The sequence below is a fragment of the Ixodes scapularis genome, unplaced genomic scaffold, assembly GCF_016920785.2.
Source record: "Ixodes scapularis isolate PalLabHiFi unplaced genomic scaffold, ASM1692078v2 PGA_scaffold11__112_contigs__length_91849675, whole genome shotgun sequence".
Taxonomy (NCBI): Eukaryota; Metazoa; Arthropoda; class Arachnida; order Ixodida; family Ixodidae; genus Ixodes; species Ixodes scapularis.
This window is the reverse complement of record NW_024609837.1, coordinates 32,168,869-32,195,340: the sequence shown is the minus strand read 5'-3', so window position 1 is coordinate 32,195,340 and position 26,472 is coordinate 32,168,869. Positions and strand designations below refer to the sequence as shown.

The 26,472-nt window shown below is 43.1% G+C and overlaps 1 protein-coding gene across 1 annotated transcript in view; it reads left to right on the top strand.

The window, feature by feature from the left end:
* The window catches only part of LOC8043489 (Down syndrome cell adhesion molecule homolog), a 235,181-nt gene extending 209,516 nt beyond the window's left edge, over positions 1-25,665 (top strand). Inside the window, exons 3-5 of the mRNA XM_029973141.4 lie at positions 15,067-15,277; positions 18,539-18,841; positions 23,501-25,665. Of these exons, the coding sequence (XP_029829001.3) occupies positions 15,067-15,277; positions 18,539-18,841; positions 23,501-23,631 (645 nt within the window). The 3' untranslated portion in view covers positions 23,632-25,665. The remainder of the gene's footprint in view (positions 1-15,066; positions 15,278-18,538; positions 18,842-23,500) is intronic.
* Positions 25,666-26,472: the final 807 nt, after the last annotated feature.

Below are 26,472 nucleotides of genomic sequence, written 5' to 3'. Positions count from 1 at the left end.
CGGCACGACTCATTTCGGGTACAGAGGAGCATTAATCTCGGAGTCTTTGGCCGCTTCAGCTTGCTTCGGGAGGTTTGGTTCTGGCGAGGGTGTTCTTTCTTTTTCGTGTTCGCGGCGGTCACGACGCCATGATCAAGGCCGTGACGCAGACGGCGTGCATGTGGTTTAACGTGGGGGTACCATCAATACATCTGCCTGCCGATAGCGAACAATTCATGGCGCTCTGACAGGGTTCCTTGGTCACATCAAAGTTTTAAGTCCACAAGAGCGGTTATTCTTCATTTTGCAAGTATCGCAGTAATCTGATAAATTTGCAAACTCCCTTTTGACGCACATTGTGTAGGTGGCTCGCCCCTACAGTCACTGAGAGAATAAAAGCGGTGCGATGCGAATCCCGGACATCTTAGGATCGTTTTTCAGACCATAAAACACCGGCATTAGCCGAAAAAAAAAAATACACCCGAAAAGCAACTTCTGAGTAATTAGTCCGCGCCTAATAGGCCACCAGTTTCCCAAACGAGGACCACGAAGTGACACAATCCCGTGAGCCCGAAACACAGCGTTAAAGACGCGCTCAAAGATTTTTTAGGCACCTCTTTGTTTAATGTCGAGTGTGTCTATCCGCGCAAATATCTGTGATTGCAATAGTTTTTTTCTCCTTCCTTGTGCGGTGCTTGACTTTCTGGATGTGGACTCGTCTGCTACATCAAAACTTCGAACGCGGCGGATGCTATAAATTACACTATGCAATCCAGCGCTGTGATCATATCATGTCACCACCAAACGCCCGGAACGTCACCGCGCCCTCCAGTGTGTCACGTGACACTCACAGATTCTATGGCTCAAAGCGTCCACCGCGGGGCCATCGTGCGAAACAATTGGCCTTGCAAGAGCGCCGGTTATGTTTGCGAGGCTATGATTATTGCCAACCCATTTTCTTGTAACTCGCCTTCGATGAAACATTTCAAAGATACCCGTTTCTGTATTTTGTTTTTCTATGCGGCAAGATTCGCGGTCTAATCCCTGAAAGGGGATTACGTCACGAGTGGGAGACTCGTCCCTACTAGACTGCTATTGGACAACGCGCTGTTTACAGACAAGCCCGCGTCTGCCCACATGAGGTGCTGGCACTGTTCATGCAGAGAAATTAGATTGGCGTGAAGAGAAGCGTCTGCGCTTGCGCCACGTCGACGGCAGCGCCACCGCAGCATCGTGACATCAGGGGCGCGTGTTGGTCTATGAGCAAATTCGTCAGCTTCATTTTGCAGGGGGTGGTGGTTACGTCAGAACTTCGAGCTCTGGTTGACTCTTATTGAAGGAGAGTTGGAAGGCCTTGAAGCAAGTTTCCTCGAGGTCTACCCACTATCCTTCAATCAGAGCCAGTCAGAGCCCGGCGTTTTGACGTAACCATAACCCCTTGCAAAAGAAGCAGACGAACTTGGGCTCTGAATTGATTACTAAGACTTTCTAACTGCTAGGTCTGGGTCACGTGGCTGATGAGTCACTTTTGCAAGACGAACTGCGAGGAAGTGAAAAGTGCGTTAACAATCTGCAAGCTTTTCCGCCTTTTCGTTTGATTTTCTTCTCACCAGGCGGGAAGGCAACGCGTACGCACTAGCTACCATTCGACGCTGAAGGCATCAGCCCTTATATTTCGAGCGTTCTTCATGGTACGAGTTGCTCTCTCACTTAAATCTAGGCTCTCTAATCCCACTGCCAAAGACACTGCAAAAGGCACTAGAGTTTTTGTAGATGATCACCTAAAAATCTGCGTTGCATGCTACGACACTCGGCGCACGGTGCGACGTCTATTCGAGACAACAACTTATACAGCGTCGGCATGGCGTGCTTGAAAGCCCTTACAATCGCAGGCTGCTTCTAACTCCTCCTTTGGGCTAAGATGCAAGAACCATCTTCGACACATTTCTATGCACATTGGCCAATTTCTTTTCTTATTGGTCTCATAACGGTGACAACATGCGCTGCTTACCAAAATATCGGCGGATATCAAGCATTGCGTACACGCAGACGGGATGAACTATCGTTTTTTCGCTGGTTTTGTTGTAGTCACAAACCGCCTTACAAGCACGACATGGCAAGCTCCAAGCATCTCATTATCGTTCCTTAGGGAATAAGATTGCCGCATCCGCCCCCCCCCCCCCCCCCGATATGTTCTCTAATAAACGAATAATGGTGCTACTATCGTGATCATGACACTGACCCTAACAACTAACAACTATGCGTGTCTTGAGTGTCGGTGATCAAAATAATCTATCTTAATGATTTCGCTCCACTTTGAAATTATGCCTTTCTAGTTTGTACATGAAAAGTAAAACAGCCGCGTGTTTGAAACGTAGTTTGGTCTGAAAGGTAGTCAAGTAACATGTTTAATTCGCTTGTTAGCAAAGCATCTTCCTTCGATAAAAAAATCCTGATCAGTTGCCAATTTCAAAACATTAATGGTGACAACTAGATTGACAGAACACGGCTTGCGACACGACCACTGTTAAGGTCAACGATATATGATGTAGCTTCTCGTTTCGACGTCCACGTATTCCACGTGCACGGCGCATCATTGCAACTTTAACAGGCCACAAATTGTCATACTCTTAAACCCAGCCGAATCATCCCACAATTACGAACTAGCTGACCATCTACAAATTTGTGTGTTTAAATTCCCCAATCACGTTGAAAGCGAGCGTGAATACCGGCATTCCGACATCGGAACTTGTCTTGATAATCGACGTTTAACGCCAGAATTCACACCCGGTTCCCAAACCACGAGGCTAGTGCTTAAGCCCCCTCTTTACCATCCCCAAAATGCCAACGCACTAATACAAGATGAGCTTCACCACAAGCCCTAATTTTGTGATGGAAGACGCGTATACTTGGTTACCCGTCCATCGGACCGTTCTATCAATTACCGTTTAGTTTGCCGGGGGCAAACGGCGCAGTTATCCCACTCGTTATTGTGGTGGCACGTAAAGAACAGGTATAAGAGAAGTCGAGACACCGCAAGTTGGACGTGAATTATTGGTGCCCTCGTAATAAAATTATATTAAATTAGCTTGCGCCATCCTTGTGCTTACCGCTTCTTGTAGTTTGTATTAGAAATGTAATGGATGGAAATGATTATCTTATACAGGCCTCTGTGCATGCTGCTTAGGAGCGTTTTATGCGGAGTAATTGTTGTTCTCTTCTATATATTTTGTCGCACGACCTTCGATGAAAACAGGCCGTAAAGTTCTGGTAACATACTGTTGTACAAATTGTATGATCTAGAATATTGAAACCGAAGCGTTTAAGCTTACTATCTTCGATCAAGACAAAACTAAATGCTTGTTTAGGGAGGGTGCCACTGATATCATGATACACGAGGAAGGGAACGTTTGATCTTGTAAATCACATTATCCTATATTGATTTTTCCGGCACAATTCCTACTTGTCATATTTTCGCCTTCATGGACGAGAACGAGAAGAAACGCTACTCTGTACCTCTTGGAGATTCGCGTTTTTTCTAACCTTAGATGTTCGACGGTCAAATGTTTAGGATACCGCGAGTAACATATAAGGAAGCCAACATCGCCTTGCCGAAACGGTGTTGACCCAGCTCGACACTCGAACGTTCTAGGCCGAATGTTCGAGATACCAAGTGCAATTAGCGCGGAGATATTACGGTGGCGCCCTCTAATTGTTTCGATCCGTGACATCACGACTGGGATTTTCCTCGCCGTGACGTCACCAGTTGTTATCCTGGCTACTTACCACCAGGTGCGACGACGAGTTCGACGGTGTGTTTAAAAAGCACAGTGGAGGCTAGGAACCATCGCAACCGGAACTAACACCGTCAAAGTTGACAATCTGACAATGCTCATATGCCCATGGTCTGGCCAATCGTGAAAAGCTGACCGCAGCGACGCTTTTGGTCCGGCACATCGCTAATACATAAGGAGCCCAGTCTGACCTTGCCGAGCCAGAAACTGAGACACCTTTGCCTCGCGCTTGTCAGCTGGTACGCCGACACTGCGATGCTCCCTCCTGCTTTTCTTGACGCTCGTTCTTTATTTAGTTTCTGCAAAAAAAGGTTCGCCGATTAAACCTTTACTTTCAATTTTACGCTGATCGCTCTGTTATCTTCTCAACAATATTTATAAAGAGACCGTGACAATTGTTAACTGTTGTTACTACTTTGCTGCCAATTTGAATTTCAAGAGCCAACCTGGATCCGTATTCGCAACTCATGCTTAGTTCTATTCAAACTAAAATTTGAGCGACAGAAAGCTCTAGCACCCATGGTATGACCCAGGTGTCTCCAAGCACCATCCACATCAACAAGAACATGCGGGTAAAAAATTATATTGCGTATTACGTTGTACAAGGTTGTTTTGTTCAACCTAGCTATTCGACCGAAATGTGCTGAAATATTGCATTTCCGCCAGAACGCGCCCCGATTCCGCGACTCGTGCCCCTCGAAACCCCGTTTGACGTTCGCCCCGGCGCCGAATAGTCCCTTTCGATGAGACCCGAAATACAATTTTGTTGCCGAGTCCGATAATTACCTCGCCATTAAGCGGCCAGAGGGGGGGGGGGGGGGGGGGGGGGGGGGGGGGCACTGCGAGGAATATTGGATGCGGTTCCCACTACAACTTCGCACCCTTTTTTTTGTGTGTCTGCTGGTATATCTGATATCTGATTTTCTGTCATTTAGTTTTTCTTAGATATTTTTTGTCATTCTTTTACGTGTATCGCTTTACTTTCCACGTTTTTCCTCCTGTCACATTAACTTTTCTTTATTTTTCCCGTTAATAATTCTTTTGCATTTCTTTTTTTTTTTCTTAATTTTTACCTTCTAACCTTTCCGGTCCCTATCTATCCCTTTTTCCCCACTCGTACTATGCACGACCCCCAATCCAACTTTTGACTACTCGTGTATTCACCCAATATCTTCCTATTATTCATTATATCATTATTTGTATTACTCTCTCCTTCTGGCACTTTGTCTATCTACCGCTAATCGCCTCAATTTCCTAATTATTAAGTCCTCCAATTTTCTACTGCCTGTTATGCTAGAATGCACTTTGCATCCAAGTACGCTGCTCCGGAAAATCTGGTTTTCTTTGTTCCAATGTATTTGTGCTCGTTTTATGTCTTTATTTCCTACTATAGTTTTCACCAGCAATTACGATCGCACCCTCAAACGACAATTGTCTTCGTGCAGCGACCTTCGCGCGTTTGTTATATATCTTCCGAAATACCTCGATAATGATTACTTCCTGTCCTCCCTCCCTTCATTTTTTTTTTTTTTTTCGCTGCTGCGTTTCGTTGCTGCCAAGGTTGCGGCCGCCGACAATATAGATGCCTCATTCGCCGCAATGATCCTCGGCGCCGAGAGGAGCAAAAGCGGCCGCAACCCCCCCCCCCCCCCCCCCCCCCACCGGGCAACGCCTCACACGAGAGCGGCGGCCGAGCGTGAGGAACGGAACTTTCCAGCTCCCTCTTACCCCCCCCCCCCCCCCACCCCCCTTTTCTGCGCCTCCGGCCACGCCTGACACGTGACCCATGAGGAAGGAGAGGGGGTCCGACACGTGTCCCAGGAGGGGAGAAAGAGGTTCTGCAGAGCGCGCGCCACCCTTTCTTCAGTTGCCCGTTTTCCGCGGTCACAAACAACGCCGGCTGCGTTGCATTAGTTGACCGTTTTTTATGGTCACAAAACGCTAACGGCGCTCCATGGGTCAGTTAATGATTCTGCATTAAAAGCAAACCGATCAGATCGTTCTAGAGTCGCATGCTTGAAACACAAGACAAGCGTTTCAGTGAGACACGTGTGACTAAAAACCATTAAGCACCAACGTCTCTCATATACCCCGGGGCACAAGCACCTACACCCAGACTTGTACGTAATCCGTTACAAGTAACGAAATTACTTGTAATCCCTTACATTTATCAGTAATTTAGTGACGGATTAATTACATATTTTCTAGAGTAATTTTAATGTAATTCCGTTACATTTTTTACGTAACAGATTCCTTGTAATCCGCTACATTTTTTTGTCAGAACCAACCCCCCCCCCCCCCCAATTCTAAATAAAGTTTTTTTTTTTTTTCTCATTTTTGTAAAGTCGAGCGCAGTGACACTGTCACGCGAATTGACCAGCGCAAGGAGAGGCTTGGCAATCTTCAGTTCCGCAAACCCTTTTTTTGCAACACCAAGCCCCTGAATCTATCTTTTTTTTTTAGACCCCAACATCAAAGTAAAAAAAATCCAAATAAACAATTCAAAAAAAAAAAAAAAGGGGGGGCAAGTTATTTCCGCTTTTTTTTTAGTTCCTTTTTTTTTCTTTGCGATCGAAGTCGGGGAGAGGAGGACACCAAGTGATTGTGCGCCTCTTCGAGAAGCTCGAGGCGGTAAGTGCACTGAAAAGAATTAACAATGACTAGGACCATTTTCATAATGTCACAACACCAGACAACGCTCCATCTACCCTACCCTTTTTGTGAGTCAGCTTCTTGCGAGCACTTATAAAATGGCAATTGTCTTCCTTTCTTCTTCTTCCTGTTTTACCCCAGCAGGACGCATCTTATCTCAAGCAGATATTTTTACAAATAAAACATAATGGTGGCTGACGTAGACTTGATATTCTGGACTTGAGGAGAGAGTGAAATTCGTGAGTGGGGCCATAGCGCGGCTTACTTAGTACTCTGCCTTTTGCTGCCCGTGGCATCAACGGACGTCTATCTGGAGAACACCGGAGTAAACTGCAGTCGGTCCGTGCTCCGTGCGTTTTTAAACGGCACCAAGGAAAGTACACACGGCAAACGTGCATTTACATTTCCTTGTTTTAACCGACGCTCTAATTAATTGTTGTTATGAGTGTCCTTCTTTTTCTTTTATTGCTTATATTTATATACTGGAAACTTTTTTTTATTCACCAACGTCTCAAGTGAGGCTCGAACTGTTCAGAACCAAATGAAAAATATCGAGCCAAACCTTATTTATTATTTATTTATCCCCTTACTGTTACAACTATGTTTTGTTGTTGATGACTTCTACAGCTTCGCGATTTAGACAATGGAGAATTTTATTAGATCGGTCCGATGACTCCGAGAATGATATCCGATACTTCGCCGCCGTCTTTGCGTATGCATCATATCGTTATCAGGCACCGTTATCGCGGGTATCGGAGGTATCGGAAAGATCTACTAAATCTCTCGAATAGCATATGGCAACGGCTGCAACGACGAAGCTTTGCTCTACATTCGGGGTAAATAGTACTTCCCTTGCTTCGCTAAAAAAGCTCAATGCAGAGCATGAAGCATTCGTGAGGAACAATATGGCACTCCCATCCAGTGCCTCAGCTCAAATGGTGTTCAGCGTAGCAGTCGACATGTTGAGTAAGAAATAACGCAAAATGTCTGACGAGACTTTCGAGAGCCAGCTGTTGCTCAAAATACTCAAGGTCATTAAATGGAACAGGTGGCAACAATAAGAACTTGAATAACACTCTTCCCTTTGTTTCTTACTTGAGGAAAATAATGTTAAAAGTAACGCCACGAAAGTAACGGATTACTTTTTGGGGTAACGGTCAGTTACTTTCATGGGAGGGTAATTGTAATTGTAATAAATTACAATTTAGCCTCGAGTAATTGTAAATGTAATTCGTTACTATTTTTCAGTAACGTGTACAAGTCTGCCTACACCCATCTTTAACGAAACAATAGACCCAGGAAGCGCACCACGCTATCTCACTTGAATAAGGGTTTGTAAAAGGGGTTCTGTCTGGTCTCTGACACAAATAAATGAAATGACAAGTTGCTTCACAAAAATATTAGGCGCTCGAGAATGGATCCATTTTGAAAAAAACCGGTCTCAAAGGGGGGATGGTTCGGCAGTTTTTACGCATTCGCTCATCTTTAAAATTGTGGACTCCCGAGCCTCGCCAGGGAACTTTTTGTGGACAACCCAGTTTCCAGCTAACGGCAGAATATGAACTTTAGAGCCCTCGATCCCATCCAGGCACTATAAGTACTCCAAGTGAAATATTTTAGGGGAAACCGGTCCCAAGGTTCTCATTATTACGGTACTCTGTCAAGCACTCGAAAATTAAAACTTTTTGAGAAATACGGTCTCAGAGTTTGTTTGGATCGGGAGTTTTTTACGCATTCGTTCAGCTCTTGAAATTTGAGCTCCCGCGCCTCGCCAGGGAACTTTTTGGGAGCAACTCAACTCGCAGCTTAAGGTAGAATATACAATTTAGAGCCATCGAGCCCGTCCTGGTACTATGGGAAGTACTCGAAAACGGATCCTTTTTGAGAAACCAGGTCTCAAAGTGAGGATCACTCAGTTTTTGTTTTTTGGGCTTTTGTTCAATATTTCAAACTTTTGCCACACGGCTCGTGTGGCAAAAGTTTGAAATATTGAACGAACGCCAGGGAACGCTTTGGGGACAACCCACTTCCTAGCTAAAGACAATAAAACATCTAAAGCGCTCGAGGCCATCCTGGTACTATGGCAGGCACTCGAAATTGAAAACTCTTTGAGAAATCCGGTCTCGGAGTTGGTTTGAATCGGGAGTTTTTACGCATTCATTCATCTTTTGAGATTCGGGCTCCCGCGCCTTGCCAGGGAACTTTTTGAGGACAACCCACTTTCCAACAAAAGACAGAATATAAAATATAGAGCCCTGGGGCCCATCCTTGTGCTATGGCGAATACTCGAAAACTATTTTTTTTTTAGAAAGTTGCGGTTTCAAAGATGAGGTGGTTCAGCTGTCTATACGCATTCGTCCATCTTTTGAAATTTGGGCATCCGCGCCTCATCTATAATATCGTTGAGGTCGGCCGAGAAACTGAGTTTGTTTACAATACTAATAATATTATTCTATCAGAAGTAACACAATATAAATACCTTGGACAATGGATCCCTCATAATCTTACTTGGACAAAACAGATTGATTTCGTAACATCAAATGCTCTTCGAGAGTTATTCTTTCTTAGAAGGACGCCAACACTGTCTACCCCTTCCTTGCGTCTTCTAACATATAAAACTATTGTCTTGACAACATTAGATTACGCGGCTATGATTTGAGATCCCATCACCAAACCAAACATTAACAACCTCGATCATGTGCAGAAAAAGGCAGCTCGCTACATTTATAATAGCTTTGGACTTATCTCTATAACCGAACTTTTAACCAGAGCTGACTTAAAGTCATTATGTCTCAGAAGTCGGCATTCTCGACTTATATGTTTGCATCAATTAACAAAGTGACATTATAGGATGGATGTGACTCACCTAATAAACCTCTCATCAGGCTACGCTACTCGACGGAGCCATGCGCTAAAAATAACTCCTTTTCGATCGCATAATAATTGCTTCAAGTACTCTTTTTTCTGCGAGCGTTGACTGATCGGAATAGCCTTTCTAAAAGTGTTATTATGCAGCCATCATTGTCTTTACTTAAATCCCTCCTAAATTAGTTTTGTCCCGCTTTAAAATATTTGTTCTTTTGTTTCTGCGTCTTGTTTGCTATTTTGTATGCCTGCATGTCTTGCTAATCAAATGCACCCACCTGATAAAATTTCTTTCAGGGATTGCAGTATCAATAAATAAAACTGGTAAAGAAATACAAAATTTAGAGTCCTCAACAACAAGCTTCTACCGTTGCAAATCCTTTCAAATTAACAATGTGTGTGTAAAAGCGTCTCGAAGTGAATGTAGTTCGACTATTTTTAAGCGTTCATTCATCATTTCAAATTCGGGCACCCTTTCACATCACTCAAATTCGGCGATCTCAACGAGTTCCTCCTTGAGATCGCCGAATTTTCAACTGGTGACGAAATACAAATTTTAAGGCTGCCGAATGCAAGCTTCTGCTATTGCAAAATCTTGGGTGTCAGTCCTCTTCGAAGAATGTGATATCAAGTCAGATATTTCAAAACGATATTTTCCCTATATTTTTTGGTGTTTGTGCTCAGGGCAATTTGGATAGTTATTTTCCTATAAATATTTAGTACGTGCTCAAATATTACTTTTGACATCGGAATGTTACGTTCACAAAAACGATCATACTCTCGTAAATCATTTATTCACCACAGTGTTTCCATTTCTTACAATAACTGTCACTGTCATAAGCGCATAAAATAATAATGAGTGAAAATATTTTTGAAAGCTATTTTATAATTTTATCTGACAGTAATGGACATGTTTTTTTTTTCTCTAGATAATTTATGTCTGTAGCAGAATACTGGAAATGTTCGTAAACGTCTAAACGAGAATGAATCCGCCTTAGTCAGCAAATCGGTCTCAGGAACTCCATAAAATAATTTCGATAAAAAAAATGGGCCCAGCACATTATCAAATCTTGTGGTTTACTGTAGTCGCATGGGAAATCTTGTATTTTTCTTTATTTTTAATATGTGCTCGCTTGAACTTTATTGTTTTCGACAAAGTGGTGTGAGCTGCCTTCGGTATATATTTTTCTACAGATGTAATACACATCTTAGACACTACAGATTTTCCCGTAATACTGGGAAGGGGTCGTTAATAATTTATACAATCATAATGATTTGTTTATATCCAAAAATAAACTAGATTTCGATTAATTTGAAACTCTGCGTAGTGGAAATACATCAAAATATTTATTTGTCTGAGGAACCTGCAGTTTACACGTCATCATCTTCAAATTCGGCACAAGAAAAGTGGTGTATATTAGAATAGAGTAGTAGCATGGCAAATTGTTTAAACCTTAACATTAATGTGTTGAGGCCCTATTTGTATGTAAAATTCATAGGTTTCTAAGGAAGCGCTGCCGTAACCCACCAAGAGATGGTGCAAACATAGTATGGCGCACATTTCTAGGGTGGTAGCCCGGACTGTGTGTTTGCTATGCATTGAAGGCTTGGAGCAATGGCTCTCACCTTTAAATCTGTTTCCAGCGCACGAGCAAAATCGATTAACAGAAAACAGCGGACAGCAAGTATTTCCCCGATTTATCGCTTTTGAAGGACGGCATAGAGCTTAACGTCATAACCGACAAGGGCAATTATAACCAGAGCCGCATTAACAAATTTAAAGACGTAACAAAACTCCCTTGGGTAAATCAATAACGTAACAGAACGGAGCCGGTCGCCCAACAAGTGCGCAACAATAACTGAAACAGCATGCAGAGGGGAGGTGGTGCTGTGTTTGCTCGGTGCTCCTCGTAGCTGGAAATTATGATTCACCGGCAGTTCGAGCGTGGAAGGTGGCAAACGGAAAGCATCGCCCCTACATGTCGGGTTCTCTCCTTTGTGCAAAAGAGGAGAAGGTCTCTCGACATTGATGTCCCCCTCAGGCCCCTCCCTGGAAGCCATACACAGCCTTGATGTCCAATTTTCATCTCTGCAGCGCCATTCGGTTAATATCCCTTTAGGTTTTTGCCACACTTCGGTGCACGAGGTTTCGTCTCTCCGAATGGCACCCGCGCGGGGTAGTACAATCGAGATATTTAAGTTTCACCAGAGAAAATTTTTCTAAGATGATGAGAGTGTTTGGAGCCTGCTGTTTAGTGAACAGACTTCGGCTTATCGATATCGCAATTTAATAGGCCCATGTGAAATAAAGTAGACTACCTGTAAGAGGCTTGAACCGAAAAAATATGAAGAATATAAACAGTATACAATTTTCGAGAAACATTCAATCAGATACTACAATATGTATTGCATGATTTAAAAACAAGAAATCAGAGTCAGATTTTGTCATAAAAGCGTGCAGGGAGAGGTCTTCATTTCTATTTTTTTTTCTTTGTTTTATTTCAACTCGGGTAGAGTGGGAAGGTAATGCCTGTCCCCATCTATACACATAAAAATAAGAACATACCGTCAAACCGGACTATTCCAAGGGATGGGGAGGATATTGTACACAGTATGACTCGTTTTGATAATGTGTAGTTTATATTTAAATAACTTCATGTAATTTTTTCCTTGAAAAAACAAACATACAACATCTAATAATGTCAATGGTAATTTTTTGTGCTGTTTTTGTAGAGAGTAGCTCCACACTCTTCATTGTTAAGACGATAAGTAATATGAAACTTCGGCAAAAACCAGCCCAATGGTTCAAGATGAAAAAAAAAAAAAGAATACGCTAACTAGCGTGCTTATAAAGGGAGCCGATAATATGGAGTCATATCACGGCGGTCTTTGCGCGCCGGCTGCGCCGGAATTGCTTGTGTAATCGATGGTTGAACGCTTTTGCGTGCTGGCGATATTGGCGCCGACGTCCTGTGACGTCGTTTCACCTTTATTAAAAGCCATGGTTCGCGTGCGTGCATGTTGCCGCGGAACTGGTTCGCATTGCTATGTCTGCTGTCCTTTTAAAGCTAGGTATAATCCTATTTGATGTAAGTGTCATTTAACGATTTATATTCTTGACTGTTACAAAAAAAAATGTTTTAGTGCTCATGAAATTTTGAAATATCATTGTTTGCCGTATTTTTGTTGCATAAGGACTGCAGAGACAATTTATATCTGATGAGTTATTTTTGTGTTTTTAAGTATATACCCTTGCCTTTTCTTGCGTTCGATAGAATGCAAGATAAAATGCATTTGCGTTCACTTTACCTTCAATATTATCTAGTGGCAAATTTAATTTTGGCACGGTAATTTAGAGCTTTACCAATTGTGTTTTTTTAAAACCAAGTTGCAAATTTGCCTCGCTTCCTAAGCATTTAGCGCAATTTCTTTTAATTTAAATGTGTGATATGAAATTGCAACTCTACAAATATGACCAAAACTTAGGGTGGTTTTATGACTATGTTTGGGACATATCTATAGTGAAGTCTACAAGCAAAATTTAAGCGGTTTTTTTTTGTTTTTTTACAATTCCGTTTTATTTCTAATTCCGCAGTCAGAGGGGCACATTGAAGGCCTTCAGAACGGCTGTACAACACTAGAGCGCACAACACTAGAGCGTTGACAGTAGAGCGCCACGACGTTAGCGGGCACGACACGAGAGCGCCGCGACGATAGAGCGCGCGACGATAGAGCGCTGCGACGTAAGCGCGCGCGACTCGAAAGCGCACAACCAGTCCAGCGCGAGTGGCCTGACCCGACCGACCACGTGTTAGGACATCGCGTGGTTTATTTAAAATTGGAGAGGATTTACGCCTCGGCATTCAGCAAGGACATTGCGAAATGAGCCGACGAAATGTTCGTGTGTGACAAACCAAGAAGTGTTACAAAAAGCACAGTGGAAAAAAAAAAAGAGGCAAATGAATATTTCCCGCGTACATTTTTGCAGAAAAAACACTGCCGCTGACCTAACTTCGTTATTTCCTTGATTTTAATTGATAAAGTTCACCACCGACATCGCTAATTTTTATTTTAAATTAATTTAAAACGTTCAAATGGAAAGAAGCAACATGTAACATGCTTAACCGTATTCTGGGGTTTTCAAGATAAATTTCAAGAATGGAGTTCTCGCACCAAATGTCGAAGGCCAACCATTCATGTAGTCACAAATGAAAATGGTACTAAACCCTAAATCTGGAAATCTGTGCCAAGTATGAAAATGAATTATGCGTGGATGTCAGCGTAGCAGATGGATAAAGCGCTAAGGCGAGACCTACAACATCCGGTGCGGCAGGCACAGTTGTTTCTCAGCTTCCACGAACATTTTGCTCCAGAAAAAATCTTGCATTTCAATACGTTCAAATTCTGCTTGCTTCTTCATTTGAAAGCTTGTAAGGGACACTAGTGTGGAGTTTAATTCACATTTTGTTTCTGCCGCCCTATTTAAATTGGGTTGCTGAAAGAAGTTCAAAGGAAGGCCGACGGGTGCAAAGAAAATATCACCTACGAAATGCAGCCGACAATATACCTTTAGCATTCGAAACTCGATCGCGTGGAAGTTTGGTTTAGGTTCATATTTAGAATGCTCTTGTCCGCACTTTGCTTTCCGTTGATGTTATGTTTTTGATGAATTCTTTAGGAAGGAATCGTACCCGTTTAATTTTTTGTATTTTATAACAGACATAATCAATCAATCAAAAATCACCAATGCTTCGGTTTGATGAGTCGCACACTTTTGTTCTGTCTGTAGAGCCGCGGGTACATCTCACATTTTGTGGTGTTCGCTGAACTGGGGAGCGCTCTCGTGCCGCGCACTCAACTGGTCGTGCGCTCTCGTGACATGCGCTCTAGTGTCAAGCGTGCTGCTGTCGCAGCGCCGTCGTGCCGCGCGCTCTAACATCGCCGCTCTATAGTGTCGTGCGCTCTAAAGGAGCTCTCCCCTTCAAAACGAACTCCTTTAGAGACTCAGCGGATTAGCAAGTGATCTTGCGCTTATCGGCGTGCGCTGGTTCGCCGTACTTTTAAAGGAGTTCCTTTATTGTGTCCTTGTGACTGCGCTATAAATTTATTTTTAAGACGAATAGCAGCTCTGCAACCACCACAAACAATGAACATCACGTGACGTATTTTCGGCCATGTAAGTTAATTGGAACTGCAGAGGGTATGTTGTAATATCTTCTAGTGGTCTGCCCGAACATCATGTTTAAATATTTTAAGGGAAACTGAAACTTAAGGCACTGTTTATTGAATGTGTGCAACCGGTGTTATTTCACAGTTTTCTTTGTTTCTCGGGCAGAAACATACTTTACCTGACAGCTATGTGAGTAATGCGTGAACCTATTTTAGGTATCTTGAAAATTACGTTCGCTGCCCATCCTGACCTCTATCGTTCAGGGAGAAATTTCAAGTGTTATTAGGTGTGAGTGGGGTAATGTTTTGTTAAGAAGATGCCGCACAAAAGCGCCAGGAACATTGTGTGTGATCGGCTATGTAGGGGATGCAAAATGCACCAAGGCACTGAGCGCCGAGAAAGTGCATTTCATTTGGTGATCCTAGATAAGGATCCACCGGAGTGTAGCTTCGGCTTCCGTCTAACTTAGAGTGAAACAGGCTGTAGTGACGAAGCAATATAAATGAGGTCTTGTTTCGTTTGTCCATGATTTGCTTCCGCTGTTCTATCCCAGAAGAGCGGTCGGCTTAACCCGAGTTTTCATCCTCCTTGTCCCTCTGTGTGCAGGTGTCGTGGGTGCGCCAGCGCGACCTACACATCCTGACGGTGGGCACGTACACGTACACGTCGGACCAGCGGTTCCACTCGATCCACCTGGAGGGCACTGAGGACTGGACCCTGGAGGTGCGCTACACTCAAAAGTGGGATGCCGGCGTCTACGAGTGCCAGGTCTCCACCGAGCCCAAGATGAGCCTCAACATCTCGCTCGCCGTCGTCGGTGAGTCCCTGCCCACCCTCGGTATCGCCGTGGCCTCGGTCATTGGCAAATTAGGAGCAATATCACCTAAATTACAGGGTGTGCGTCCATCTGTTATTGCTATAACTTATAACTATAGCCGCTGACTGATTTAAAACGACAGGGCGCCTTGTTCAGACGCCCGGGCTGTCGTTGCGTTTCGTCGTGGTCTGGCTGAGCTGTATGCTCGAAGCTCGCGAGACGCCAAAGAATTGTCGAAGGTAGGAATCTCGCACTGGAGGCGGGACAACGGAAGCTCCTCCCTACCGCTCTCAAAACTAGAATGAATCCTCGCACAGATATCCTAGCGCAGAAATGCCCATCTTGGTGACGAAAAGCCTGAAGCTATGAATGTCGGTCAAAAGAAAAAAAGTATATTAAAAAGAGCAGTGTACTTTTAATTTACGTTTGAATGTTTATATGGACATATGAATTATGCATGGTGCATGCCGAATACGGTGTGGAAAAAAGTCTCAACACCCAAAGTAATTGCATAATCTATTTGAGCTTATTCCAATAAAGCATAAAAAAGTTGCTTTCAAAGTTGGAGGCAAAAATACAATGATGCCAGGCTTGTGAGTGGGTTTGATTTGCTTTTTAACGTGGTTGCACGTGTTTTCAGCAGTTGCCCATGTGCGTTTCTAATTTTATCAACGCCTGCTGCTCTTCTGTTCTTCTTTCCTTCTGTAAAGGGGTAAATTACACTTATATCATCCTGAAAACAGCGCGAAAGGGACAAGGGCGCAGTGGAAGGACTACACAGGACAAGCGCAGGCTAACAACTGATTTTTAATGAACGCAGGCACTCTTCCTTATGATTTAGGTCATCACACAGTTTACACAAACTGAACGGTATACATCAAGTTCAAACATTTGAAGATATATGGTTCCCAATAAATCCTCACTGTACGCTGAGGAAAAAGCTTTGAGCCTTTTTACTCTGGTGAAGAAGGAAGACCAGCGAATGGAAAGGTTGGACAGCAACCGCCATCTATAAGCGACGGCGGCACCCAGACAACCGACTAGCCGGTCGTCTGGTTGCCGCCGTCGTTCATAAATGGCGGCGGCTGTCCAGAGTTTCGTGTCATCATTTGTTTGCTGACGGACACGATACTGGGGGAAACCAGCCCTTAACAGCTCCGCTGTAAAAAAGCGGCTATTGCGGAAATCGCCATTGTACCCTAGTTGTCTGCGTCATTGTTTCGTAAAACTCTAATTTATAATATTATTGATCCTGGACACGCGCCTTTCAGTTGAAGTATAGTAAGGCTGGCGTGCTAGGCTAGATTCGCCATGAGCCCCCGATACATGGAAAACTAGTCAAAACTGTAGCTTCGAAATATCAGCATTGGTAAGCTTTTTAAGTTAATTTTCTCAAACCGGGATATTCATAAGAATCTTTTTGAATGTTTCAAACGTAAATCGCGGGTTTCAAAATGGCAAGAGGTAATTTTTTTATTACAGAAAGTTGTAACTAAAATTATTCATTATACACTAGTAGACATTTCAAGTGAAACTTTAAGTTCCGCTTCAGAGCAGTTAAATTACTTTCGGTTTTATGGTATAGTGCAATATGGGGGCCTTGCGAATATGAGTATGAAAAATGAAAGCCAGGCTCCTGCATTTACCCAACTACCTTCTCTAGTACATGCGTACTTCGGAAAGAAGGAGCGGTATCTACTTTATCTGACTTCAAAGCCGCCAAAGCATAATTCCGCCCAGCGGTAATAATGAATGGACGGCTCTAAACGACCAACATAAATCACTACCGGGAACAAAGTGCGAAAAAAAGACACCTTTTCCACACAAACACATCTCATCGGAAAGCGTGAAAAATCGAAACCGATATTTTTCCCAAGGCCCACTTCAAACCAATCTCGTCACTAGGTCAACCGCGACACGAACCCGATTCCGAGATAAAAGAATCGAGGTGTTGTACTCTCTTTTTTCTTGGGTGCTATCCAGGTGACGAAAGTAAAGACGCCAACAGACGACTCGTTAGGACTGATTTAGAGCGAGTTGCTTTACTGTGGCGCCTTCTAGTACCGTAAAAACATACACACACGAATAGAAGGCAACATATAGACAAACCCATCCCCCATCTCCCCCCCCCCCCCCTCCCCCAAGATATAGACACGTAGGCAAGAAGAGATTTATGCACGCACCTTATCTTTCTTCTCTGAATACTTTGTTTTTTCTTTCTCATTTTGAATGTCATCCTTTTTAGTGCTGTTTTTTATTTTATTTTCTCTTGATGTTGCCTTTCCGTTGCGCTCAATCTCGGAGCTGATTACGGGTGTAAGCGTCAAATTTATGGCGTCCATTGTTGAAAGCACATCGTTTTCTTGATAGCATCGAATCTTTTATGCAGTTCTAATGACACCCCAACTTTCTTTTACTCTGCAAAAGGAGATGGCGCGTTAGCAGTGCTGCGTTTGCCCCTTCATTTCTATGTCTTTTAGTTTTTTTGTTTTTTTGGGGGTAGGGCGAGCTCCGTTGTTATCTATTCCCCAGTGCGGCAGGCATCATTAGGGTTGGCTTCTTTCTATTTTGGCTTTTGAGATTACCGATCTCGCGTCCATAGTCGCTTTCGCACAATGTAGCGCTTGGCGGAGTTTCTCGCACGCGCCTTATGGTATTAAAGTAAGCAGCTTAGTCGGCTTCTTATTTAGCGATGTTTGATGTTGCAAGCACAGTACCACTTTCTATGCGATATCTGTACTCGTATATGTGTACCCTCCACGGACGTTGCATGCTTGTGTTGGTCCCACCACACGACGCCATAATGTCACATGACATAATGGTCTAATGTGAAGTCACAATGATATGCTACGTCGTGATCTCAGGTGACGTCAAAGTGTGCCATTAGGTCATATTGTCAGATGACATCACACTGTTGCTTGACGTCACAGTATCTCATGACGTTAATATGCCACGTGACGGCATGGCTGACATCACGATTCCACATTATGGTTTACGTGACATCATAATGTCACATGACATCAATGTCTCCCGTGATCTCACAATGTCGCGTGACATTATTGTGTCCCGCAAGCCCCTAAGAATAGTTGTGAGAAATCTGCACGTACTCATCCTGTCCACTAGCCACCTCTCGATCAACCTTGCGATAAGTCTCGTAACGATTTTTTTTAGGAATCTCAATGCTGCAGTCAGGTTTGACCGCTGACTGGTTGCTTTTTCCTCTCCCCGTTTTTTTTTCCAAATCCTCCCGGCTTCGCCCAGTGGCCAAGGCGCGCATCCCGGAGGGCTCAAACCTGTACATCCAGAGCGGCAACACCATCAACCTGACGTGCGTGGTGACAGACAGCCGGGCGCCACCGGTTTACGTGTTCTGGTACCACGACGACCGCATGATCAACTACGACTCGGCGAGGAGGGCGGGAATCCGTGTAGCCACAGAGAGGGGGCCCTCGACCACGGTGTCCAGGCTCCAGGTGCCGGACGCCTCCACGGGGGACTCGGGCAACTACTCCTGCATCCCGTCGTACGCGGACCCAGCAAACATCACCGTGCACGTACTCAACGGTACGCTACGCGGGGCACGTGACTGGAGAAGGGACTAAGAGGGTAGTGCCCGAGTGTGCTCAAAACATGGCGTCTGGAGTTCGTCACCGACATGTTTATTCTCAACGTATTAATTCTTGGTTCCTTCATTTCGTCATAGTGACGTCAAAAATGGGTAACGCTTCTCCTCGCCGCGATCCTGGCGATGATATACAGTAGCGAATGTCAGAAAACTCTTCTATACTAGCATGCTCTCTAGCTGTCCATTTGAGAGAAACTTCGGCATCCTCGGGTTCAGAAGCCGCGTTGACTTCGACGACGAATTCGTATTATCTTTGTTTACAGCGCGTTTATAACAACCTGTAATGATTGCGATAATCTGTAGCATTACACGCAGCTCATTGGACGTACAGGAACTTCCTGAGACAGGATAAATCGAGCTTTTTGGCCCGGGTAACCAATCGATATATCCCAGAAAGCTCAAACTTCGTGAAAATATCACGCTAGCGTTTGGAATATAACACAGAAGGTCTGAGTAAATGACGTTTTTTGAGATCAAAAGATAATTTATATAAAACGCAATTTCTCTATAAGCCGTCGACCGCCGACGCATAGTGTTGTCGAAACGAAAATTGTCATTGCAGGCGTTTGTGAGATTCATATTGTTGTTGTTAAAAACCGTTATTTTAAGGAAAGGCGGGGATGGGAAGTGAGGTGAAAGTAAAGATGGCGAGAAGAGGGTGGCTACCCCTATTCTGAGGTTCAAAGCGCGGCGACGGCTTGCAGAGCGCTGCCTACTAGCAATCTCTGCCCGCAGACCTCCTCAATCCTCAGCCCCGCTTCCCACTTCTCAAGACTAAAATCACACACTGGCGCGAATCCCGGGATCTTCTTACGCAGCCAAGCCAGATGATGAATGTCCGCTCAGTGCGCCCCGCAGCAAGGACAGCTCGGTGTCAAGAAGCGTTCCGGGTAACACAGATGCATTTGGACTGGTGTCACAACCGTGTCCGTTTGCAGTCTTCGCCACACAAACTCTCCTTCCTTTGTCAGTTATCTGCTAGGAACAGGAAACTCCATCCCACCTTGCCTTCTGACCATCAAGAATTTGTTATAGGGTAGCCCATAATTCTATGCCTCTGGGGCAAAAAAAAAAAACCTTTTAGCAAGAAAGATAATACTGCTTTCTTTCTTACTAAGTTTTTTTGTTGTTTTTTTTTCATCTGTAGATGCTGCAGTAGCCCAAACTGTAATTTCTTGTTTTGACAATATGAAGCTCAGCTGGACCTCGGCTCATGGAGAAATTTTGAATTTCTTTGTATCTATTGATCCGGGTAACGTGATTTCATCAAACTTTCGAGATTTATTTTAGCTACTAGCGTCGTATTCTCACGGAGTTCGAGCTTTCTGCGATACAGAGATTGCTTGCTCCGGTCGAAAAACACGGGTGCAGTCTCGGGTTTACAAAACATATTTTGGTGCTAAACCGACCAGAAGAACCCTCGTTGCAGAAAAAAAAGATTAAAAACAGTGTTGTCAACTAAAACATTAAAAGCCCGCTATATGAATAGCGAGAAACGGCTGAAAATCACTAAACTAAAGGCGGAGGGCAAATATTATTTTAGCACTATTTATTGCTTTACTTTGTCTAAAAACAGCGCGTTAAATGAAAGAACCGTTAATAAAAAGCTTTCTTGTCTGACTCAAAGCTTTTCCATGCACAGAACAATCTTCACTTACTGTTAAAAGGTCTTACCAGGACCGTTGTCTAGCCTTACCTGCTGCTCTACATTTTCATAGTTCCGGTTTCTTGAGTAATAGTTTCTGGTACTTAAGTTGTGAGATGAGCTCGTAATTGGTGAGATGACATCATATTAAAACCGCGGGCAGACAGTGAGGAAGAGAAAGAAAAGTACAACACTCTGAGTTCTCTTCCTCACTGCTTGTTCACTGTTTTTAATATGGGGGGAGTTAAACTATTTAATGACGATATTTACAATCTTTTTTTAAAAGTTCTTTTCTTCAGTAGGGGTACCTGAGTCGTCTGGGGCCGCTAGAATCTTCAAGAAGCCGGTTCTAAATTAAAATCATATCGCCCTCATTTATTTCTAAATTCTTGTGCGTAGTTCTTTATGACCATGCCATCTCACAGATGTAGAAAATGAATTCATATATTGACGCACAAATCACGTAAATTGCTGAGGTTGTTGTGCAAATCGTTTTTCGAAGTTTGCCGCCCAACTGTCTCAATGGCGTCGCAAGCGTTATTCTCATTGAAAGCAATTTTGTTGAGATTAAGTCGCTCTAACTTACCACGAAGTTTCAGCTTTTTAAGATTGATAAATGTAAACTTGAGATTTAACACCGCAAGAGAAAACGCAAGCATAACTTGAAAAGCGCTAAAAAAAATCCTGCCAACCGCAAATTGATACTCTTTCTCGATATATATAAAAAAAAATAGCGGGAAATTCGTTAAATTGGCAACACAGGTTAAAATGTCCTCTCATGAAATCCGCAAATATAACGGTTAGAATACGATGTTCTTACCTCGCCTTGATGAAGCCGTCTTTTTCCTTTTTCCCAAGTGATGAGAGAAAACCAAAATACTAACACTTCACCAAACAATGTTGTTATCTGGATATTCAGCTCTGCATTCAAAACTGTAATCTAAACAGCAGGCGTTCCTCTGGCAAGTTGATGGATGCTTGTCTGTGCTCTAAGCATTCGTTCTGAGCTTCAAGAACACTTTTGCAATTTCTTTGGGACACCCAGTTACTATAATATTTTGTATTCCAAGCGAAACTAAATTTTTTTATTTATTTCTTCGGATGTTGTTCACCTAGGCTGTGTTCAAACACTTGTTCGTGTAGGTCGGAGTTACTCCTGTAGATCGTATATGTGATAACAGAGAAAGAGAGCGAGGCTGGACGCCGGTAGCAAATGGCTCTGTCATTAGGTGTTTAAATGCTAATTTGCAAATCCTTTACTCTGAAGTGAAATATATTAAATTTGAAACAAAGCAGTACTCTTCTATCTCTGTCCTCTAACACCCTCTTCTTGAACAGAGTAGCCAGCTGGTAGACGTGTCCAGGCTTGCCTTTTGGCTTTCACTCATTTTGACTGGAAGCGTGCTGGATGGTCATATTGTCGTCGACAGAAACATAGGTTCATGTGAAGACTTAAAATAAAAGTTTAATAAGGCGACCTTGTTTCTACAAGTTAAAAAAAAGGTACCAGCATCTTGCGTGGGCGACGGAATGGTGACCTTCCTCAACCAGTGCCTTAGCGCTGCTTGTATAAACGCGACACCGTCTCAACCAGAAAATAACCATGGCAGCCGAGATGGTCTAAAGCTTTTCAGAACAAAGGTTGATAAAAACAGGACTGGGCTAACGCGAATTCGAACCCCGTTCCTCCACGTGGCCACCACATGCGTTGTAAACTCCAGCACGCATGCAGCAATATTTTCATTGCCTTTGATGCGATTGATTAATCCTACGACTCGCGCTCTCATTTACGTTTTCTGCTTGTTGTCGAGGCACAGCCATTATTAGAGATCTGTGGTTGCCAGGTCAGTGCGGTGAGTGCTTAGTGGTCATGTTGTGGCCTTCAGTTATTAAATATTTTTATTCGTTAACGAAAAATTGTTATCTGTATTGTTGTAAATCTTCTGCATGCAGCACTGCTCAACTGTCTTATCTTGTCATCTCTTCACGCATTTAACAAGGCGGTAATAGTTTAAACAAAATACAGTGATGCTTAGACATTTGACTAAAAACCCCAAGACGGAAAAGATGCGACTTGTGTTTGTCCGTTTTTTTTTCTTCCCAGTCTCGGGGTTTTAGTCAAATGTTTAACCAGCACCAGCTCTATTGCACCCTAACCTTTTGTAGGTATTATACGTATCAACTCATATTTCTTATATCACAACAGACCTTTAATTAGTGCTGCCTGTTGGGATGTAAACTGCGAGATGATTCGTCTTCCTAAAACTGGGCTCCTGCTCATGGACGTGAATAACAAATACAGTCAAGCTGGTAATCTAACTGTGCAATTAGAAAAAAAAAACAAAAAAAAACTAAGACTGAGAACATATTTTTAAGAAAATATACAAAAACGCACACGTAATCTCCAAATTCAGTTACTAATTTTATTTTACATCACCATCTTTCTACAATCGTCCACACTCTCCGGAGGTTACCAACCACCTCGCAATGAAATAAGAAAAACACACAAGAACCAAAATTCACTGCCACAGGGGAACCTACCACACGCATCCGCTGTAGCCGCGTTTTTAGGCGGTTTTTGTGCATTTCTGTCTTTTTTTTTCTTCTCAGTTGCAGGTTATTAATTATAGAGTTCCTGCGTATGCCCACCTCAGAAAGATTCTGGGAGAAAGTGGGTCATTTTAGAAGCAATCCACCGGTGTGCCGCAGTGAGAAATATTTTATTTATGTACTAAGGTTGCAACTTGGCCCACTCGATAAACGCTGTACCTTGTAGAAAATGAACAGCTAAGTAAAAGCAATGCCCAGTCGTTTTGAATTTTCTTCGTCCGTGTTAACTGAGCTGCTCATCCACATCATGTAGCGCACAATATTACACCACAAGCTTTATGTTGCGTGATATAAATACGAACGTAATCATCGCTCAAATGTCCCGTTGCTCTGTTTTGTGCAGGTGAAAAGCCCGCAGCCATGCAGCACGGCCGCCAGGGAAACCTCGCTGAGAGGTCGCTGTCGTCGCTGCTTCTCGTCACGGGAGTGTTGTTGTCACACCGACTCTTCACCCACGCCGTGGTGCAGAGATAGTGCGCTGCCTCTGGGCGTCAAAGGCAGACACTCTAGTGCACAGGACGCCGGGACCCCATCCATCGTGTGTCCCCGCCAGTGTCAGTGCCAGTTACATCGCCAGATAACCCAAGCAGACGTGTCGTGAGAGTTGAAACTATACGAGGGACATCTTCGAAGCGCCGCCCTGTCGGTCAAAGAGTTAAACTGTTTGACGGGACACTGGCGCCCCTCTTTTTTTCTTACCGCGCTTTGCAGACGACTTTCGCAGCATGGTCGGCGGAGGTTACGAAAAACAAGTCCCGCATTTCTCGTTTTGAAGAACGCCGTGATGCGGGGGACCGTTTGAGAAGTTGGGAGCTATAAGCGCTGCGTGGAATATTAGATTATTTACTTTGAATGAGTGTTACTCCTTTCCTAAAAGTGAGATCCTTATGTACTTAGTTGCATCGGTCGTCCGCCCCATTTTTCTTAGATTAACCATTAGAGATTTAATATTTCGGTCCACTCAACCCTTTGATATGATGATATGATCCGTTCTTTTCAGTTATGTTCAGCGCATATTACATTAAGATTAATTATTTTCATGTCACAATCTGACAAAAAGCACGACATATTAAAAATTTCCTGTTTAATGATACCTGATGAACCTGAAATTGTCTTTTTTTTAAGTGTGGTATGTTTTTAGTTCTTGCATTGCTATAGAGAAAGCGGCTTCCCCATTAGCGTTTCCTCCGCTGAAGAGGAAAGAGATGGGAGGAACTTCCCCTAAACTCTTAACGTGTCACCGACTCAGGCAACATCACGCCAGCTATACCACGAGATCTTCTCTACTCGCACAAGTTTCAGTACGGCACAAACCCAAGAATACGCCACAACCGACGCAATATTTTCAGGTACATGCCGATGGTGTTCCTGTAAGACGTGAAAGACACAAGGTCCGGGCAGCAATGGTATTTTTCCCCAATAACCTGGCTTTGTTCGATTGGTTCGACGCTTTGAGTGCCAGCTTACACTTGAAGTCATTCGATAGACGTAAATTAATGAGTTCATATGATAGGAATAACCGAGTGACAAAACCGAAATTCTCTTTAAAGAAGCCGGTGACTTAACATTTTATTATAATGTTGTTCACTTCTAGAATAAATTATCTCTTTAATAAAGTAATGTTTGAAAACAAGAGATATTCAAGTTACTGCCTAAAATCTCTTTTTAAAAAACAAGAAAAAAAAGTTGTCGTTTTGCTTGTTTCTACTCTCGATATCCTCAGGTACTTATATATTGGTATTAGAGCAGTTTTTAAATTTTTTTTTGTCGCAAGTACCATGATAATGAATCATCATTGCTTTGATTGTTTCTTTTAAAGCTGCTTTCGTTTTTTTAGCTTAATCTAACCGCAAATTTTAGACAAAGCGTTTCTTCAGGTAAAGTTATACTGCCTTCCGTGGTGCTCGTTTTGTACTCAGAAAAAGCATCCATATTTTTATCAATATCGTTCGGACCCAAAGCAGCAGCGTGAGATCACAGAGGTAGGTCTCTGAGAACAGACTGTAACGGGGAAATCTTTAGCTTAGCCTGTTCTACTAAATCTGGACTCACATAAAACACGAGGACGACAAATCAGCTTGCGTTTAGTTTTACAAATTTATATACTTCTTGAAGACCAAGCCATGCCAAACCTGTAGCAATTAGAAATTCACGGCTGCCTCCAATTTGTTTTTGTTGCTTCGTCATTGAAACGGAAGGAGTGAAGCAAAAAATCTCAGGTGAGCATTTCCGACACCTTATGTTGTTGTATTACTATAAATACATACGAAATGGCGCCACGAGGTGGATTCTAGGTCAATCTTCAGATTGGTTTATCAACATCTTCGGTGACGCAAAGCACTGGCGCTGAAATACGACATTCCACCATGGAAGGCTATGTGAAGCGTGATTGGTTGTAGGCTTCGAGAGCTACCTGTTATGAGTTGGGAACGCTGCTCTGTATCTTACACTTTAGCAAAACATTAGATGTGATGCGATGAATGAATCAAATAAAGGAGATCGCACTTTTAATCTCTGGTGTGGCATACGGTCCAAATGACGTTTTTTTTTTCAAATAAACCTGTTTCCAGAGAGAAGTTGTGACCGCCACCCCAAAGGCAATGGCGCGCGACTGCTGCAACAAAATATGCTTTGCTTGTGCGAGCACTTGCACGGAAAACGAGAATGTTAAGGCTCGTGTTGGGCGTCGTAAACCTCATCAAGCCTGCACTAAACTTTTGAGATGAAATATGAAGTTTTCATAGGACGCACGATATCAGCGCTTAATTTGTCACGTCGCGATTGTTTCGAAGCCATACCAAAATGATGGTCAGATTGCAGAAGGCTAATCTGTGGCTTTTTAAAACACTGATACAAATCTTACCTGACACGCGAAATATACGTTCCTAGTCACGTAGAATATACAAAACCATGCCATATTTTTTCACTTCCAAATATTGCTCCTATTTTGCATCTTATGATGTCGGGGTATTCAGCACTGCTGGCGTATGTACCCCCAGCTGTCGATATGACAACCCTAGCGGATATTGTCTGCGCATTAATTATGAATGTGGCATTTGGCGGTCTCGTTTGACTGTTAAACTTCCTCGTAACATTATGCAATTCAACTCAGTGCTTTTGTGGTATAGGAGGCGATGTTTGTTTTTTCCGGATTTCTTTTGTAATATTTTAGGGTTTTTAACATTACGATGTAGCAACGAACCACTTGAACATTTGAGGCAATTTCTAACCGAAATTGTGCCACCAGCGTATAATCTGGTTTTTTCCATATTTACGGTGATAAACATAAAATTGGTAAACTAAGTTAATTTATTT